The 18851-nt window shown below is 36.6% G+C and overlaps 2 protein-coding genes across 2 annotated transcripts; both read right to left on the bottom strand.

Annotated features, from left to right (window-relative positions):
• Positions 1 to 6604: 6604 nt before the first annotated feature.
• Positions 6605 to 11641, bottom strand: G6PD4 (glucose-6-phosphate dehydrogenase 4). The gene is made up of 12 exons (XM_086655528.1): positions 11248 to 11641; positions 10945 to 11128; positions 10535 to 10785; positions 9759 to 9853; positions 9454 to 9568; positions 9148 to 9353; positions 8454 to 8562; positions 8332 to 8372; positions 8133 to 8253; positions 7843 to 8045; positions 7283 to 7483; positions 6605 to 7177 (listed from the first exon to the last, which is right to left on the bottom strand). Exons 1-12 carry the CDS (start codon positions 11368 to 11370, stop codon positions 6940 to 6942), a joined length of 1887 nt encoding a protein of 628 aa, XP_086511654.1. The 5' UTR covers positions 11371 to 11641; the 3' UTR covers positions 6605 to 6939.
• Positions 11642 to 12051: 410 nt separating this feature from the next.
• On the bottom strand, positions 12052 to 12504 carry LOC147569069 (uncharacterized). Its single transcript, XM_086661721.1, has one exon. The coding sequence runs from the start codon at positions 12502 to 12504 to the stop codon at positions 12052 to 12054; it is 453 nt and encodes a 150-aa protein (XP_086517847.1).
• Positions 12505 to 18851: the final 6347 nt, after the last annotated feature.

Raw genomic sequence — 18851 nt, 5'->3', positions numbered from 1 at the left:
TCCTACGGTGATCGTAGAAGTCTTTGCATTTATAAATTGGACTCTATGATACACTAATTCCTGCAAGTTTGTTGATATTTATAAACGAAGCATCAGTATTAATTTTTACATACGGATTCGTAGGCAGACCAACTGATACTTGATATCTTTCAAGATAGATCGTCAGGGTATACTAATGTTTTAAAATGTGGGAAGGGTACGATTTGATTAATCACTTGAAAAAACGTTAATAATTGTTGCTGAAAACATCGGTCACACTAGAATTAGAGGGTTCCACTTTTGGGCAATTTCCATGGACCTCACCATTCCCAATTTCTCATATCTCAATCACGTTTTTCTTTCGCTAATTACAAGCCACCACAAGTTTGATGGGTATATGACCTACGGTGGCGCATCAGATGGTTCTAGGGAGACCTACCACTCAATCTCATTTTCAACATCTTCGGGATGAAAAAATGAATGTAGATATCTCACCAATTAGAAAATAATTACATTCTTTTTAAATAAAATAATCAAACTAAAACTAGGGTCTACATAGTACACATCTTCGGTCAAATGTGGCTTGGATCCGGACAATGAGAAAAACAAACAGTATTTAACTCATGATACAGAAATTGTTTAAGAAAGATAAAGAAAAAAAACTGCAGTAGTTAATCATTTTATATCGAATGTAGTGTTTAATTTCTTCAAAAATTGAGTTTTAATCTGAATTTTGTTTATGTGTGCTTTAGTTGCAAATTTGAAAATTTATATGCATCTAAATTTAGTGAAAATCAATCTTATGACATCTGAATTTTTTGAAATGAGTATCTAGTTAATGCGCCGAGAAATAGTAGACGCTACTGAAATGCTTTTGATGTTTACAAAATCCAAAGAATAGAAAGAAACCAGATGTTGATTTATTTTCAAACATACCCTCGTGAGTCATACCTACTGCCTTTAAGAGGAGAATTCTCGTCTAGCTTTCTAAATAACATGTAATTCACTTTGTAATTATGTCAGCACTACGGTGATTAACACATAATGAAGAAACTTAACAGGGACACAACAAGTCTAATTTTGTACCGCCATCAACTGATAGGTCAGTTGGTAAGACATGTGCTCCTGGATCCTAGAGATCTCTAAGTTTGATTCCAACCATATCAATGTTTTTGTAATGACTTAATTTTGAATTCAATAAAGAACAATTAAAATCTGAGAAACATTAATTAATTAGGCTTTAAAGGGTAAGCTTCAAATTTAAGCTAATATCTTCTTCTTCATTATCATCATCCTGTTTCTTCTTGGATCCTTCCTCAGAGTTAGAAATACCAGATAGTATTAATGATGATGAAAATTGAAGAGGAGGATGGGGAGGATTTTGGAATTCAATCTTTACATTAAAATCCTCAGGAGTAAATGAAGGGATCCAGAGGGGCCTCTCATGAATTTCTTCTTTTTTCGCGTGATATTGTTTCATCTTCTTTGCTATCTGTCCACCCTTTACTTCTTCTTGCTGCTGCTTCCGATGAGGCCGATGATCGGAATTGCCCATTCTTCCACGACAACCATTAACACCAGTACCATAACTATCACGAAAACTTTTAATCAATTCATAGAATTTCTTAATCTTTGCATCTTCATCTTCTTCTTCTTCTTCTTCTTGGTTTTGTTTTTCAATTTCTACTTGTTTACCAGAAACTGGTATTATCTCTTGTGATTCAATCTCTTTCTTCATCTTAAATTCTTTCTTGCTCTTTCTTCAAGACTATTTTGAAATCCTTACGTTTTCTGGACATTCATCTGCTATTGGGGTAATTATATAAAGTTTTAGTCGTATACAAATAGTATATTGTGAAAATGACAAACTTATCCTCCACAAAATGCTGATAAAGTATTTTGACATCACTCTGATGACGTCATTCAAATATCTTAAAAAAGTAGTAGACAATAAAGTACTCCCTCCGTCCCAAATTAAGAGTCCCATATTGGTAATCCAACTTATTTTCATATTTTTTCTTTTTCCAGATTTACCCTTATTTATTTGTAGCTGGTGAGTCAATCAGATTTGACCATAATAAGTAAAAGTAACTAGATTAATAAAAAAGAATGGATTTGTTTATTGGAAAACCCAGTTTTTGTATTGGAAAGTGTCAAATGTCTTAATTAGTTAAATTTATACACTACATATTACAATATTTAAGTAAGGGTATTCATGGAAAATTAAAGGATTTTATATGATATATTAGGAATGAGACTCTTAATTTGGGACATCTAAAAAAGGAATAGTGGACTCTTAATTTGGGACGGAGGGAGTATTTTATTAGGCCAAAAACGGCTTGGCTAGTGACCAGTTAGTTGGTCATACATTTTCTGTAAGATTATTTCTCAAATAACCCCCAATTTTGTAACCAGTTTCCTACCTAGCCCCTTATTTTATCAAAAATATTCAGATGATTCTCTTTTTTGAGTTACTGTTGTAACACCGTTAAACAGTCATCACCTCTCTCTTCTCCATCTCATCACCTCTCTCTGCCACTTCATCTTCTTGCCACATCATCGTCTTTTCACCGCGCGACCGCCAATATTTTTTTTTTTCGACCGCCAGCCTTCAAATTTCAAATTTTTTTTTCTCTCTCCTATCTCTCTCTAAAAAAAATATATTTTTTTGACTTCTTTCCTCTCTCTCTAAACACATCGGCGAAGGGGTTTCCTTTGCCCGAGGTTCAAGGTCTGTTCTTGAACAGACCTAACCCCGGCGAAGGGGTTTCCTTTGCCCGAGGTTCAAGATCTGTTCTTGAACAGACCTAATCCCGACGAAGGGAAAGAACAGACCCGATATGTTCTTGAACAAACCTAACTCCGGCGAAGGGTTTCCCTTCGCCAGAGTTTTTAAAAAGAGAGAGAAAAAAAAATTGAAGTTTGGTGGTCGCCGACCAGAAATTTGACCGGTCGGCGACCTTCGCCGGTGAAGACGGTGATGAGGTGGCAAAGAGAAGTGATGAGATGAAGGAGAGAGAGGTGATGACTGGTTAAGGTGTTATAACGGTAACTGAAAAAGGGAACCATCTGAGTATTTTTGATAAAGTAGGGAACTAGGCAGGAAGCTGGCCACAAAGTTGGGAGCTATTTGACAAATAACCCTTTTCTGTATCATCTAGAGACTTCTGGTAAAGGTTGTAAATAAAGTAAGGTGCTGTTTGTTTTTTTACTTTTTCAGATCTGAAATCTGAATTGGAGTCCAATTCAGATTTCAGATGTTTGTTTTCAAATTTAAGGAAATCTGAAAATTAGGCTGAATTTGGCTGAGGTCTGAAATGGCTGAAAAAGAGTCCACATTTTTCAGACTTGAAAACAAGTCTGAAAACTAAGTTCAATTGCTGAAATTCGATAAATGACGTTTATGCCCTTGTATTTTAGATTTTTTTGTTGAAATCCTTGTATTTTAGAAATTAATGTCCCAACAGTAAGCACCACCATCGCCGACAAAACCGTCACCACCACCACCACCGGCAAAACCATCACCACCACCACCGGCAAAACCGTCACCACCACCATCGGCAAAACTGTCCCCACCACCGCCGGAAAAACCGTCACAACCCACACCACGATGGTACACTGCGGCTATCACCACCACACCACACATAGGAAATAACCCTAATTACCAAACACATACCTGAACCTCAAATCTCTACAGGAGAGAGAGAGAGAGAGAGAGGGTAAATAGGAGGAGGCTCAGATCTTCTTTCTATAACATGAATGAACCTCTTCATGTAATGGCTGCAACAACAGTTGCCTGTGTGAAGTGGGTACAAAAATGTAAACCTTTCTCACAGACCCTCAGAGTCACCCCGCCATCATTAATGGAGATTGGTTCATCCTTCATCAATTTGTCTGAAACCCTAGAAATTCTTGAGAGATCATCATTGCCCTCGTTAGAAATGGCATAGATTTTTTTTTTTGTTGAAAGAAGAGAAGGCATATATTGATGGATAGATAGATAACTTGAGAAAGAGAGAGGGTTGTTTAGATTATGGGTATCGAGCTTGGAAGAGATATTTCCGGCGACAGGTTCCATCGATAGATTAGAGAGAGAGGAGGCTGATACCACTTTTTGAGAGGAGAAAGATAGGGGAAAGATATAAAGGTTAGGGTTTCTAACATTTTATTTTAGACCAGGGTAGGGTCTGTTTGGTGAAATATATGAATAGGGGTATTACAGTCAAAATAGTAATTCAGATTTAATCATTCAGATTTAAAAAACAAACACCTCACTTTTAGATTAAGTCAGATTTTTCAGATTCAGCTAATTCAGTTCAGACATTTCAAATTCAGCTAATTCAGATTCAGATGTTTACTAAAAAACAAACACAACCTAAGTGTAAGAACGTTATTCAGATGGTGTTAAAGATCTCTATATGATTTTAGGGTCTACAATTTCTTCGGGTGATGATAGGCACCGGACTTATTCAATTTATATATTTATTTCATTCATCATGTAAACTGCATCAAATTATTTTATATAAATAAAGTAGTATTGGTGTTAGTTCAACAAAAGAGAAAGTAGAACTGATGTTAACTTTTTGCCACACAAAACGTGAAGCTATACCCTACCCAACCCAACCTCAAATAAGTTTTTTTTTTTGTTATGTAGCCCCAAATAAGTTATTTCTTTTTATGAGATTAACCCCAAATAAGTTGATGGACATAATTTAAAAATGAAAAGTAACAGAATCTTTTTTCTTTTGATGGAGGTGAAGTATTTTTCTTGTACGAGTTTCACGTGGCTGGAATTATATCTTAAAATAAATAACTTATTAGTAGGTATCATTGGTGTTAGTCATCCATTTTTTGTGTATTTCTTTTTTTGGGATAATAATTAACTTTACAAGACTAAGAGCATTAACAACAAATAAAGTACTACCAATGAATAATTTTGTTTTTAATGTAAAATTAGTTAATAGACTTACGAATTACTTATGTCAAAGTCATTACAAAAGGCATTGACGACATCAATGATATGTGATGAACACGATAATCGTCAAATTTAAATTCTTACCGGAACGGGCTTACAGTCCAATTAACTTACAGCCTAAAGCCAACTGAAATACGAGCCTATAATGGAACTAAACTAGATTCTACCTCTTCCAGGAATCGAACCTGAGACTTCAAAAGTTTCGGAGTTTATGTCAACACTATTGATAACATTATTTCACGTGATACTATTTAACAAGAAATAACAAATTGTGAACGTCTTGCGTTACATTCACAGTTTGTAAAAATTGAATATCTTGTAGTGACAAACAGTTAGTTACGCCGTTTGTAACATAATATGTAAATTTCACATTGAACAAAAGATGTTTCCATCTTAAGTGACAGCAAAAATAAAAATTCATATCCAACATGCACAAATTGAAAAATAATGAATTATTTTGTTTAGTCAGCTTAACCTGAGTTAGGTTGAAAATTTAGAGCATCTAAAGTGACGTACTAATGTTTCAACAGAAAGAAGTGACATACAAATGAAAAACACTAATCAATTAGTTTGAGAAAAGTAAAAAAGAGGAGTTGGGAGTCCACAAAAGGAAAATGTTGTTTAAGAAGGATGTAGTCAAGCATGTGTTACCAACCAAAAGTTCTATTCAATGACGCATTGCCTGTGACGTACTCCCATCCTGCCTAGTGATGATATGGACAAGTACACCATAAGAGTGCCTAGAGCCCTATCCTTCTGCTCTCAGCTCACCCTTATCCTACCACTCTTTGTGGGTGTCAGAATGATGGGGAAGTCCGTCTGAATTCGTATTGTTCAAGTCCATTACAGATTAGGCCAGTCCCGCTGGACTGCCTCAACCACGGGCAACAATAAGACCGAGGGAAGTCCAAGTGTAAAAGATGGACATCTATAGTTGTACCGACAAAAGAATAAAAAAAACAATTTGACATGTTGTGTTGGAGCTGATACCCCTATTTGTTTTTATTTTTGACATTAAATACAACACATTGAGACATTACGAAGAGATAACAGAAAGATATATCAACATTAATGAATTGTATAAGCATTATAACAACCTGATTTAAGACATGGTGAAATTTTAAAAGTCATTAATCAACTTTTAAAGACCCATCCTTATAGGTCTAAGTCTATCTACTCTACCTTTTATACAAACCCAAGTTCAATAAATCTTAAAATTTTAATTTCATTGCATCGAAACTGGAGCCTCCGTTGCCTGAGTAGGTGTCAACCACTGGACCAGGAGGCGGTTGACATAAACACTACTTATTAGCTATTTCTACCATTATGTAGCCATCAAATAAATTATAGAATTTTACTCAAATGCCTCATTTTTCATACCACAAGTTTTTATGGTCTATGTACTTAAATTGAAGAAATGATGTAAGATCAAAATGTAACTAGTTTCGTCAAAATATTGAGTACAATAATGAGTCAAATCAACTTAGACCCTTAATTTTAAGCCATCAGGAATTTTAAAATACAACTGACAAATATATATAGTCAAGAAAATGCCACAACAACCGTAGGGTCAAACTCTGAGTAGGATTCGACATTTGCAATGAATGTCACAAACGTGAATATTTTCTTTTTAAGAAGGAAAAAGTACGCGGTCCGAACTTTCAGTGATATTGCTCGACACATGAATAAAACATAAGACCAAAGGCCGTTTGTGTATATAGTCTTGTACCCCCTTACATTATTTATCGATCTTAAAAAGAAACAAGTACATCGGTTACAAGTATACAACACTTGCAACTCCATACTTGTGCATATACACAAGAGAATGAGAGGCCTGAAGAGGACTAACCTAGTCTCGTTCTCTTTATGAACCATATCTACAAAACATACATACAGGACTTAGGGCTGAGGGTTACAGGGATGATAGTTATTTTACCTTAGATTCACGGATTTGATTGTTATCAAACAGTGGAAAGTCGGCCGAGCTAGTCATCGGCCCATCGGACCCCGTGTTTTGCTGCAAGATAGTAGGCTCCAACAGGGCCTCTGCCCCCAAACTCATAGAGCTCAGGGGCGATCCTTTTTGCGTCTATCTCGTTTAAGACTAGAGTAAGAATATCCCATGCAGCTGCCAGTGCATCGCTTCTCATAAACAAATGGTGATCTCCATCAATAACATCCAGAAGAAGATGCTCATATGAATCTGGAACTTCAACATTATACCTGTAATGCCAACAAAATTTGAACGTTATCGTAAGAGTGGTCATCCATCATGACTTACAAAGAAAAACTCATAAAGGTAAACGTCGTTTATCGTTAAGTACTTACTTGTCCTTGTAGAGCAAATTCAATTCTGAAGCGTCTAATTGTAACCCTAAACCGGGTATTTTGTTGTTGATTTTCACAAGAATTGCTTCATCAGGTACGCCTCGGAGAATCAGTTCATTAGTGGCAAGGTCAATGCTTTGACCTATACGTTCACGGTAGAGGTTGCCAGGAACATTATGGAACTGTATACGTATCTCCATTCTGCATATGAGCCAGTATCATTAGATGATTGTAATATCCTACAAATAAATCATGGAATGATGCCACATTGGTTGCAGAAGGTGTAGGTTTTCACTCTGGCACGTCAATTCTTATATACATTATTGGGCTGAGACTTGTTATTTCCTAGGCGTAAATACCAGTTTTGGTTGATCTTGGGCCTCTATCACCCAAAAGCTAGAGTAAGAGGTGTGGCTTCCCTATTTATGACCTGACCACCTGACGCTTTCGGGGATTATCCCAACAGCAAATATAAAAGAATAAAACCAACATATGCATGAGTTGTCACGTAAAAAACAACAATCAATCATATAATTACAGTTGATAGCGCAGAGACTTGCCTGTGTTTAATGAGCCCTGTACCAGCTTTGATCAGAAAGGGCACACCATCCCAACGTGCATTATCGATATATAAAGCAGCAGCGAAAAATGTTGGTGTCAACGTGTCCAAATAAATGTCGACCTTATCTTCTGAGCTAGATTTATATTGGCCAAGAATTATATCACTAAGCTCCAACTTCCGTATTGATCTCAGAACTTTGACCTGAATAGTGAATACAAGACTTCAACTTATAATGGTATTTGGAATATTATAATGGCGAATTAAGCAGTTCTTAGAAAAATTACATACCTTTTCATTTCGAACATCTTCATCATCGAGAGTAATGGGGGGTTCCATAGCAAACAGCGCAATAGTTTGAAGTATATGACTGTGGACTATGTCTTGGATGATCCCGTAATCATTAACATCCCTGTAAGCACAAGCTATTCATCAATACATTTTTTTCTATAGAGGGGGAACTTTTTTGGACACAAACAAGCCAGACTACCTTCCACTTGTGCCCGTATCCCCGTCTTCTGATATAATGATCTACAATTCAACAATGTATTAAAGATTTTGAGATATTTTACAAAGCTCCACCTTCAGCAAATTCAAGATTAAGAAGTCAACCTGAACATTGCGTATATAAGCTCGGCTCCACAGTGGTTCAAAGACCAGATTTGAGAATCTTAGTACAGTAAGATTTTCAATCAGGTTTCTTCCTAGACGGTGATCTATCCTGAAAGAAAAAATTGATAACATGAGAGGTTGATATATAATTTTTTTAAGTTCTAACTGAACATAATACTATATTGGATACCATAAGAAGAAGAATACCGAAGAACCACCCAAAGTAGTACATATGAAACCTCAAAGCATGAAAGCAAGTAACTCGAAGCGTCTCCTACCAACAAGAATAGTAGCGCAAAGAGAGGATTTCCTTGTCTAAAGCCTCTAGAGCACCAGAGTATCGCGGTCGATGACATATTAATGCCTTCTGAAGTAACGGATCCAAACCATCCATTTATAATCCAACCCCAAGGTACAAAAGCTTCTTGGCATGACGCAATGATACAATTAATTACTTGTGCTAATTTTGTTGCTAGAACTTTAGAAGGATCTTATATACGACTCTAAGAAGACTAATTGGATTTTAGTCCTTGCTTTTATGTATTTAGATTATAAGAATCAGAGTAAATAAAGGTTGACTTAAAGTTTTTACTCTTCGAACTTCAAGATGCATCAACTTATTAGCAAAATGAAAAATTAAATCAAGAATACATCAATCTAAGTAGGCAAAGAGATGATGAAAATTTATGCTAACCTGTAAAGTTGTTTCTCTTCGAATTTCATGAGTAAAGACCGTGTCAATTGATTTGAAGACGTTGCATCATAACCAAATGGCTTCTCAATTATTATTCTGTTCCATCCTCTCTTGCTTTGGGCATTCGCAGCGACAGAGGATGCAACATCAAGAAGTGCTTCTTGTGGCACCGAAAGGTAAAATATCCTGTTTGCTTCAGATCCATCCTAAGTAAATCGCCACAGAATGATTTAATACAGCAGCTAGCGAAAAATAAACCTCACAAGGATACTTAATCAGAACTCTATTGAGTTTCATTAACTATACCTCACTCTCTTCCATTTTAGCATTTAGCTTTGCCATCCCTTCTCTGTTGTCATATCCTCCATTGATGTAGTACGTTCTACTTAGAAAAGCATCCATTTTCTTTTCGCAGTTTTGTCTGTAGTGTAAACACTTGTTTTGGTTATCTGACTCTTGCATGTTCGATAGGATATCAACAGGAAATACATAGATTTTAGCTTAACCAGCTATAGATTTTGATTGAAATAAAATTGAAAAGTTTCTGTGGAAGAATATATTCTAGTTGTGGAAAAACGTAGTTATTGTATCTGGCATGTAAGAAACCGTACTGATGATCAATGCGGCAAGTCAATGTCGAGGCAATCTTAGCTCTCAAATCTTCATCATTTATATTCTTCCTCGAGTACCCAAAGATTCCAACATTCTGCAATAATGATAGCACATTAGATACGATAAAATCTAAAATACTTAAGTTAAGCACTGAAAATGGATAATTTTGTCAACATGTCTAAGCACAACTACGATTGAGGCTTGTCCACTTCCGAGTTCGCAAAATTTCTCTTACAAAAAGATATAGAATCACCATGTTGCCAAAGTAACTTATCATACTTCCACCAACAAACCGAAGAATATGTATGTCAAGTTGGATGACCAAATGTGGAAGGGAAAGCCCAAAGGAATATAGTCTCCATTAGGAAGTGACGCAGTAGGATTTCTCATGCCAAGTATGTAAGAAGTTTACAACATGACCAATCTTTGGTAAGAGAAGATAACAATCAAATCTGAACACCAAATCAGACTAGAGTACTAAACTTCTACACAATGAAGTGGTTATACTCTACTTATTTCAGTGGCAATAGAATTTTTTGACGGAGATGCTCCTTAAAGCATCGAAAAAATGCAAACAGAAAATGGTTCAAATTGATATATACTGGATGAATTGACAAAGAGCTATAGTTAAAAACATGAAGGTCGTTAACATTGAGCAATCAAACTAAATATGAGGTCAAGATAAAATCGCAATTAAGTACATGAAAGTAATTATAGGTGAATGAAAAGACACATTTCAAGCCCTATGATCAGGAGATAAGATAAAGCCAGTGACCTCAGGTAGAAATCCACTGTAATATAGAGCAAACAATGCTGGAAAAATCTTTGTTCTTGCTAACTCTCCAGTAGCCCCTATGACAGCAATCGAAAGCGAAGGTTCTCCGGGACTCTGACTATCAAAACCATAAGACTTTGCTATCACAGACAAAGGAGATCGAGTTGCAACAGTGGAAACAATTGGTTGACGATTAACAAAAGAGCTTCCGTGAAACCGACTAATTGGGGACTTTGTTTGTTCAACTGATTCTGCATATTCAATTGGTTCAAAATGCAGATAAGAATATATAAATCCAAAACACAAGAAAAAAATAACTTCTCAATAATCAAACACCCAATATGGTAGGTTCTCACTTCTTACTATCTAAGAACTTTGATCTTAAACAGAAATGGAGCTCTGATCTTTACCTTGAACTTTAACCCTCTTGGAACTGGAATCTCTTCCCAGCTCACAATTCCCATTTGGGTTTTCAAGATCGAGCTTATCCAATACCCAATACTTAAACCCACAAAATTTCTGACTGAAATTGGCAAAACCACCATAAAGCATAATAGGATAGCCAAATGGTGAAGGAAAACATTTCCTTCCAACCTACAAAAATCATGGCAAAGAAAACTATAACCTTGAGAAAACAAAAGAAAAAAATTGTGAAGAAATTTGAGGATTGATCAGTATAAATAAATGGAAGAATTCACAAATTAGAAACTTACAGAAAAATTATATGAAGAAGTAGATAGATGGAAGCTGTTCCGATCATTTGAAGAAAGAAAAAACCTATTCTGTATTGAATTGTCTTGTAAAGATTTGGCGAGAGCAGAGTAAGATAGAGCCATTTCTTTGAAATTCTAGGAGTAATTGATAAATTCCATTTTCTAGGGTTTTGAGCTTCTGGGTATTATCCCAAGTAGAGAGAGAGAGAGAGAGAGAGAGAGAGACAAAAAGAGAGAGAGGTTATCGTTGCTGTGGCAAGCTCCTGTTGTCGCGTCGAAAGTTGCAGGTTTCAATAGGAAGATTTCCGCGGGATGAATATTGTGCATAACTTCTAAAGGCGCGTTTCGTCTTACTATAAGCGCTCCTCCTCAAATAAGTTCGGGTTACTTGTCCATTAGGAGAGGGGCGCTTACAGAATTTCCATTGGTTCAAAATGTTGTACACATTTACCAATTCTACCTAGGACTCTCACATCTCCTTTGATTTTAACAAAAAATACCTCACATGTGAGTGTATATGACAAAAATGGTGAGTGCATTTAAAATTTTCCTAGTTCAATTCTTACTATAAGGTGAAAATTCTATAAACACCTTCATATCATGTATGATGACCATAACTCTACTACTATGATAACTTTTGTACTTTGAGATGTGAAATTTGTAATCATTCAATTCAAAATTTGTTGGTTGTTGAAATAACACATGATATTATTGGTTATGAAATATTTCTTTTTTCATGTGGGGTTACTCTCAGTTTGGCTTAGTTTTTTTTTTTTTTTTTTTGAAGTAGTAGATATCATTAACTTAAACCAAAAAGTTATTACAATAATTATCAGCAAGCATAAAAGGAACGGTATTCCACACTTTACAAGAATTCTTCTTTCGCGCCCATTTAGCTAGGGTGTCAGCACTGGAGTTGAGCTTCCTCTTCGTGTAATGAAATGTCACCTCTTCAAAGTCACTACTTAACTTCTTGATTCTTCTGACATGAATGAGAGATTGCCAGTGTATCGAGTGTCTTTTATTCTTGAGATGTTTAACGAGATTTATGTTGTCGCTTTCAAGGATTATCTTCTTGTGGTTGTTAGCTTTAGCCCATTCCAAACCAAATAAAATTGCCATAGCTTCTCCTTCTTCACTGTTTCTAGCCCTGGTTGATTTGACATTAGCTGCTATGAATCTCGAGTCTGCATTGTGTGCGATGAAACTGATACCCGCATTGGATGATAGACTAATAAATGATGCATCAACATTCATTTAGTACATGCCAGTGGTCTGCATGGTCTAATCTATCCAACTTGTCTGAATGACCTTCTCGTCCCAATTTTGAGTCTATATATTTAAGAATTTGTTATTTGAAATGTCTTTAAATCAATACGGTATCCCATGACAGATATAAGCTAGTTTCAGACGAGTCATGTCTACATGAGAAAAATTAAGTTAAAAAACAAAGACAACCTTAGCTACGATTAATTTTGGCTCGTGATCTATGCCTTCATACATATTTGGTTAAAAACGAGAGGTTTTCATCACATAAGTCAAAATAATATTGAAAATAAGTAGAAAAACACAAATCATTTGATAAAATTATTCAGGTTAAAAAACATACAAAGTCTAAAATAACCTTTTGTTATTTTGTATAACTAATTTTTTTATTTATTTTTTCTTTGAACTTTAAATTTATATAATTTTTTTTTGAGATGTCAGATTTTTATGAAACTTATATATTTATAAATAGTTTTTCAATAGCTTTCAAACAAGATCCATATTCAATACTATGAAACTTATATATTTATAAAGGATTGTTCATAGAGTTTATTGATGTAGGTGTAAAAATTACTGCTAGGTCTCACTCTCACTGTCCACAAACAACTCGTTTGTAAAAAAAGTATAAGAAATTTCAAGTTTACAGCGTTACTGATATGACATCTTCGAAGGCGACAAAAAGTCAAAAGTGTAATTGTGGAATCAAATATTTAGGTGTTGGTACTACAAATTTCACTATGAATTTGATCAGACGATGAATTGAAAACTGAAATTTCCAAAACAGATTCACCAGATTCAAGGTCTTTTATAGCTGAGAGCAAAAACTTGTTTGATATCGAGAATTCCAGGAGGTTCTTCTAGCTTAGTAATCCCTTTTTTCGATCAAACAAAATGACTTCCTGCTCGAATCTTCACATAGGGACCTCCATTGACAGAAATTCTTTGAGTTTAAACGATTCGAATAAAGGGAAACTGCACCTGGATCCATGAAATCGAAAATCGTTCATGGTTAAATCGACTGAGATTAACATTCAACGAGTAATTCTCACCCTACTTTTCCCGAAACCCTGATTGTTTCACTAGTTCTTCTCGGTTAATCATTTACTATACAATTACTTTTTCATTTCTTTCATGGTTTCTTTCGAACAAGGTGAAACAAAAGAAGATTTGAGATTGAGAAGACAACGAAATAGAAGATTAAAGAAGAAGAGGAAGAAAAATTGAGAAGAAGAAGAAAAAACCCTAAAACTTTCTTGAGATTTTTGAGAGAGAGAATGATTTCTAATATGCAAGGGTATTTTGGGAACCAAACAATTATAAAATGACATGAATAATTATTATACATATTATTTTAAACTTGACCAATTATAACCCATAATATTTTAGTAACTTCTACTTAATACAAAAGTATTTAGGTCTTTTTGGTTATTATGATAATTTTTTTGTCCCCAACAACTATTTTCTCTAAAAGCTACGCCCGCTCCACAGTATCTTAAAAAGAGTTCCATCATCCACTGTAAAAAAAAAAAAAAAGCTGACTGAGTAAAACATAACCACATTCAACTACCACCCTAAGATTACAGTTATTAAATAATAAGTATTAAACAATAAAGAATAATAATCAAAGGTGATTTCATTGGTAGAATTGAGTACATATTTATAGAGTGTACAATAGGGTTGGTAGAGAAATTGTAAATAAGGAAACTATACAAAGAGGAAACAATAAATTACAATTGCTATATTTTGTATTTCTTTCTATCTTGGGGAGATATCTTCTGGATATCTTCCTTGTCTTCAATACCCCCCCACCGCAAGTTGGAGCAGGGGAAGGAATCTGAATCAAGCCCAACTTGGAGAGTAGCCGATGAAATGGATCAGAACCAAGTGGGTTCGTAAAGATGTCAGCTATCTAATCGGTGGAGCGAAGGTGAGTCGTCTTAATAAGACCAGATTCAATTTTCCCACGAACGAAATGACAATCAATTTCGATATGCATGGTTCGTTTGTGGAAGACAGGATTGGCGGCAATATGCATAGCCGCCATATTGTCACAGAAGACCTGAAAGGGTTCTGGAATCGGGACACAGAGGTCTTGAAACAAATATTGCAGTTTCGCAGTGAGTGTAGCAAGAGCTCGATATTCTGCCTCAGTCGAGCATCGGGAAATAGTCGGTTGTTTCTAGGACTTCCAAGACAACAGGCTCGAACCAAGCATGGTGAAGTAACCGATGGTCGAGCGACGGGTGATAGGGCAACTGGCCCAATCAGAATCGATAAAGCCGAAAATGGTCAGAGTGCTGGACGAAGAAAGAAGGAGGCCATGATTCTTGGTGCCTTTCAAATAGAGAAGAACCCGAGAAGCCGCACCCATATGGTTGAAGTGGGGATTCTGCATGAATTGACTAAAGTAATTCACGAAAAAGGAAATGTCAGGACGAGTCACTGTGACATAGAAAAGGCGACCAATAAGACGTCGCGTATAATGGTGTACCATCAATAAGTAATAACTTTAAATGTTGTTCCATAGGAAAAAGACTTGGTTTAGCTCCGAGGAGACCCAAGTCGCGAAGAATGTCCAACGTATATTTGCGTTGACAAAGAAAAATGCCTTTCGAGGAACGAGATACCTCGATTCCAAGAAAGTATTGAAGTCGTCCAAGGTTTTTAAGAGAAAAACGTTTCTCAAGACGTAGTTGAAGAGATGAAATTTCCGAGGCATTATTGCCGGTGATGATGATGTCATCCACATAGACTAAGACGTAAATGGCAGTCGGACCATCAAAAAAACAAAACAAGGAATGATCAAAAGATGACTGTTTAAAACCTTCAGCCTGTAAGCCGGTAGAAAATTTAGCAAACCACTGTTGAGAAGCTTGTTTTAATTCGTAAAGGGATTTGTGCAGATGACATACTTTGTGGTCACCAGTCCTGGAAAAACCAGGCGGACTAGTCATGTAGACTTCCTCATCCAAGTCACCTTGGAGAAAAGCATTATTCACATCCAACTGATGGAGGGGCCAAGCAGCAACAGAAAAAAGTGCACGAATGGTGACCAATTTGGCGACTGGGGCGAAAGTATCATGATAATCAACGCCTTCAACTTGGGGTATAACCCTCAGCAACGAGTCGCGCTTTATGACGTTCAATTGATCCGTCTGAGCGGTATTTGATTTTGTACACCCATTTACAACCAATTGGTTTCTTACCTGGGGTAAGGGGGTTAATGACCAAGTACGATTTTGTTCAAGAGCTTGAATTTCCTTATCCATTGTAGCACGCCATTCTGAAAAAACTTTGGCGGTGGAATAAGATGTGGGTTCTTCCGTGTTGACAACAGAAGTAAGAAATGCCCGATGGAAAGGTGTAAATTATCAAAACTGACATAGTCAGTTAAGGGATATTTGGTGGAAGTCGTGGGTGCAATAGTACAAGAACAAAGATAGTCAGCCAGATGGGCAGGACGTCTCGTTGTACGGACCGGTTGAGAAGAGGGTAAAAGTTCTTCGGGAGAAGTAACTGAAATCGGGGTGGTGTCAGAGTTCGAAAGTGAAGGGTCCTTCAGAGGAGAATCATCTTGCAGAGGAAAAATACCATGCAAGGGAATAACAGTGTCAGAAGGAAGCTCGTGAGATTCCTTCGATGGAGAAGCAGCGGAAGATGAAGTGTCTAGCACAATAGGTGGGAGGGTCGTCGCGTCAGTAGAAGAGTGAGAATGTTCATCGACCAAAGACGGGAGAGTATTCAAGTTCGGATGAGGCGAGTGAGTATCGTCGATTGGACTGAAGTAATAGGCGTCCAATGTAAGCAGAGTGAACGAGGTAGGTTCAGAGAATGTCGATTGACGTTTAGTGAAAGGAAACTTGTCCTAAAAAAACGCACATTCCGGGAATCATAGAGACCGTGCGTCTCTAAGTCGTAAATGGTGTATCCTTTCTTCCCAGGCGGATAACCAACAAATATTCCAGGTTTAGCTTGATGATCAAACTTATTTAGGATGTTTGTATTAGTTGCGAAACATAAACAACCGAAAATTCGGAGAGCTAAGTAGTCCAGTGGAGAATCGTATAACACTTCATAAGGAGATTTGTATGAAAGTATTGGGGTTGGCATTCTATTGATTAAATAGGTTACCGTTTTTAAACATTCCCCCCAAAATTTTAAAGGGAGATGTGCTTGAAAACGCAAGGTGCGAGCAACGCCGAGTAAATGACGATGTTTGCGTTCGACTACACCATTTTGTTCGGGTGTGGAGACGCAACTTAGATGATGAATAATTCTATGAGAATGGAACCAAGTTTGGAGATCATTGGATAAGAACTCGGCTCCATTATCAGAACGGAAAGTCTCAATCGGGTTTGAAAAAGTATTTTCAAGACTTGAGGATATAGATTTAATCTTCTTATGATATTGTTTAGACATAAACTGAAAAAAGAAGTTTAAATGTGTCTTAGTCTCATACTTGGTTTGCATAAGAAATGTCCAAGTAAATCTGGAGAAGTCATCAACAAGTGTCAGGAAATAACACTTGTTGGTTAAAGATAGAACCGGAAAGGGTCCCCAAATATCAGCATGAATAAGTTGAAAAGCAAAAGTACTAGAACTACTACTTTTATTAAAAACCAACTTAGATTGTTTTGTCATAGGGCATACAACGCACTCATGCGACTTATTAAAGGAAATAAATGGGAAATGTTGTGCTAAAGAACGTAAGCGGCCTAAATTAGGATGTCCAAATCGACGGTGCCAAACGTTGAGTGACTTATTCAAAGCAAGTGCAGTAAAAGTCCTACGGAGAATGTAGAGTCCATCAATAGCATCATCATGACCAATCTCCTGATGATTTGAGATCGTCTGAAAAAGACAATGAGTGGAATCAAAATAAACACCAGATTTCAAAGATTTACAAGTTTGATTCACAGACACAAAATTAAATTTGAAATTAGGGATGTAATAAACTTTGTCAATAGAGAGAGAGTCGGAAAAAACGGCTCTGCCAATGTATTTAACTAAGTAAGTCGTGCCATCAAGAATTTGAACATAAGAAGATGGTGGTGCTAAAGCATAAGAGCTAAAAGCATCTAGGAAAAACAAACATGGTTTGAAGCACCACTATCAACAATCCAAACATAAGGATGAGAAAGGGAAATACCTGACATTATAGCAGAACTGGAAGGAGTCTATGCATTGATAATTGCCATAATGCGGTTATAGTCTCCTCTGGTAAGGATCAGAGCTGGAGAAGAGTTGGAACCCTGGAAACTGCTACGGGCACCACCTTGACGAGGGGGCGACCATGTAGGATATAACATCGACCAACAGAATGACCGAGACATTTGCAATGAGTGCACATGACATCTTTGTTACAAGTGTCAACAGAGTGTCCATGAAGGTTGCACTTGGTACAATAAGGTTGAAATCACTTATTTTTTGGTCAAGGTAAATTACTTTCTTTCAACTTGTTAGCCGCCGTGATCTTGGCGTTGAAAGCGTGAAAGTCAAATGGAACATTGACCTTATTTGTCTGCTCTTCTTGAATGACCAAATTATATACCTTGGCCAGTGAAGGTAGTGGTTCCATGAGAAGGATGTTATTGCTTGTGGCAGAATAACGCTCAAGAAGACCCATGAGAAACTCAGTCGTACGCGAGGTAAGATGATATTCGATGGTTGTTTTGCCAACACGGAAAGCACATGAAGTGGGTGGAATGATAGCATCTAATTGTCCCAATAAGACTTCAGTTGAGAGTAATAAACAGAAATTGTCAGGTGCTCCTGAGTAAGGGCAGAGATCTTTTTCTTCAGTTGATAAATGTAGGCAACGTTAGACGTAGCAAAACGCTCCTTCAAATTCTTCCAAAGATCAAAAGCAAAAGCCGAACGTCTCGTGCTACGTCAGATTTCCTCGCTGAAAGAATTGGATATCCAAGCAGCCACCATGGTGTCACAACGGGTCCATGCATGAAGTTGCGCAGGATACGTTGGTTTAGGGAGCGACCCATTGATAAAACCTTGCTTATTTTTTATGATAAGAGCATCTTGCATGCCGAGAGCCCAATCAGCATAGTCTGGCCCGGTATGAATATGTTAACACCAACAGAAGTTGCATTGTCCGAAGGATGCACATAATAAGCCTCACATATTGGTTGGATAGGAGGAGAAATGTCTGTCATCGGTGGAGTGTCCTCGGAATCCGAGTTCAGATCACTCACGTTGGCAGATTGTCTAGAATTCATAATATTCTGTAAAAATAGAAGAAATTAATCTAATTTTGTAAAAAAAAAACAGCGTCACAAAACATATAAGTGACGGTCTAGAAGTCACAACTAATAGAAGAGTTG

The sequence above is a fragment of the Eschscholzia californica genome, unplaced genomic scaffold (genome assembly GCF_041429995.1).
Source record: "Eschscholzia californica isolate CP2 unplaced genomic scaffold, dmEscCali1.0.p SCAF_1, whole genome shotgun sequence".
Taxonomy (NCBI): Eukaryota; Viridiplantae; Streptophyta; class Magnoliopsida; order Ranunculales; family Papaveraceae; genus Eschscholzia; species Eschscholzia californica.
The sequence above is the reverse complement of the archived record's forward strand: the minus strand, read 5'-3'. Positions and strand labels throughout refer to the sequence as shown.

Excerpts from the sequence above, each read along its gene's own strand:
- G6PD4 (XM_086655528.1), bottom strand. The coding sequence starts at position 11,370 with ATGGCTCTATCTTACTCTGCTCTCGCCAAATCTTTACAAGACAATTCA. Across the intron at positions 9,854-10,534 it reads ACAGTGGATTTCTACCTGAG|AATGTTGGAATCTTTGGGTA; the intron begins GTCACTGGCTTT and ends TCATTATTGCAG. Across the intron at positions 7,178-7,282 it reads AATTTGCTCTACAAGGACAA|GTATAATGTTGAAGTTCCAG; the intron begins GTAAGTACTTAA and ends TTGGCATTACAG.
- LOC147569069 (XM_086661721.1), bottom strand. The coding sequence starts at position 12,504 with ATGAATGTTGATGCATCATTTATTAGTCTATCATCCAATGCGGGTATC.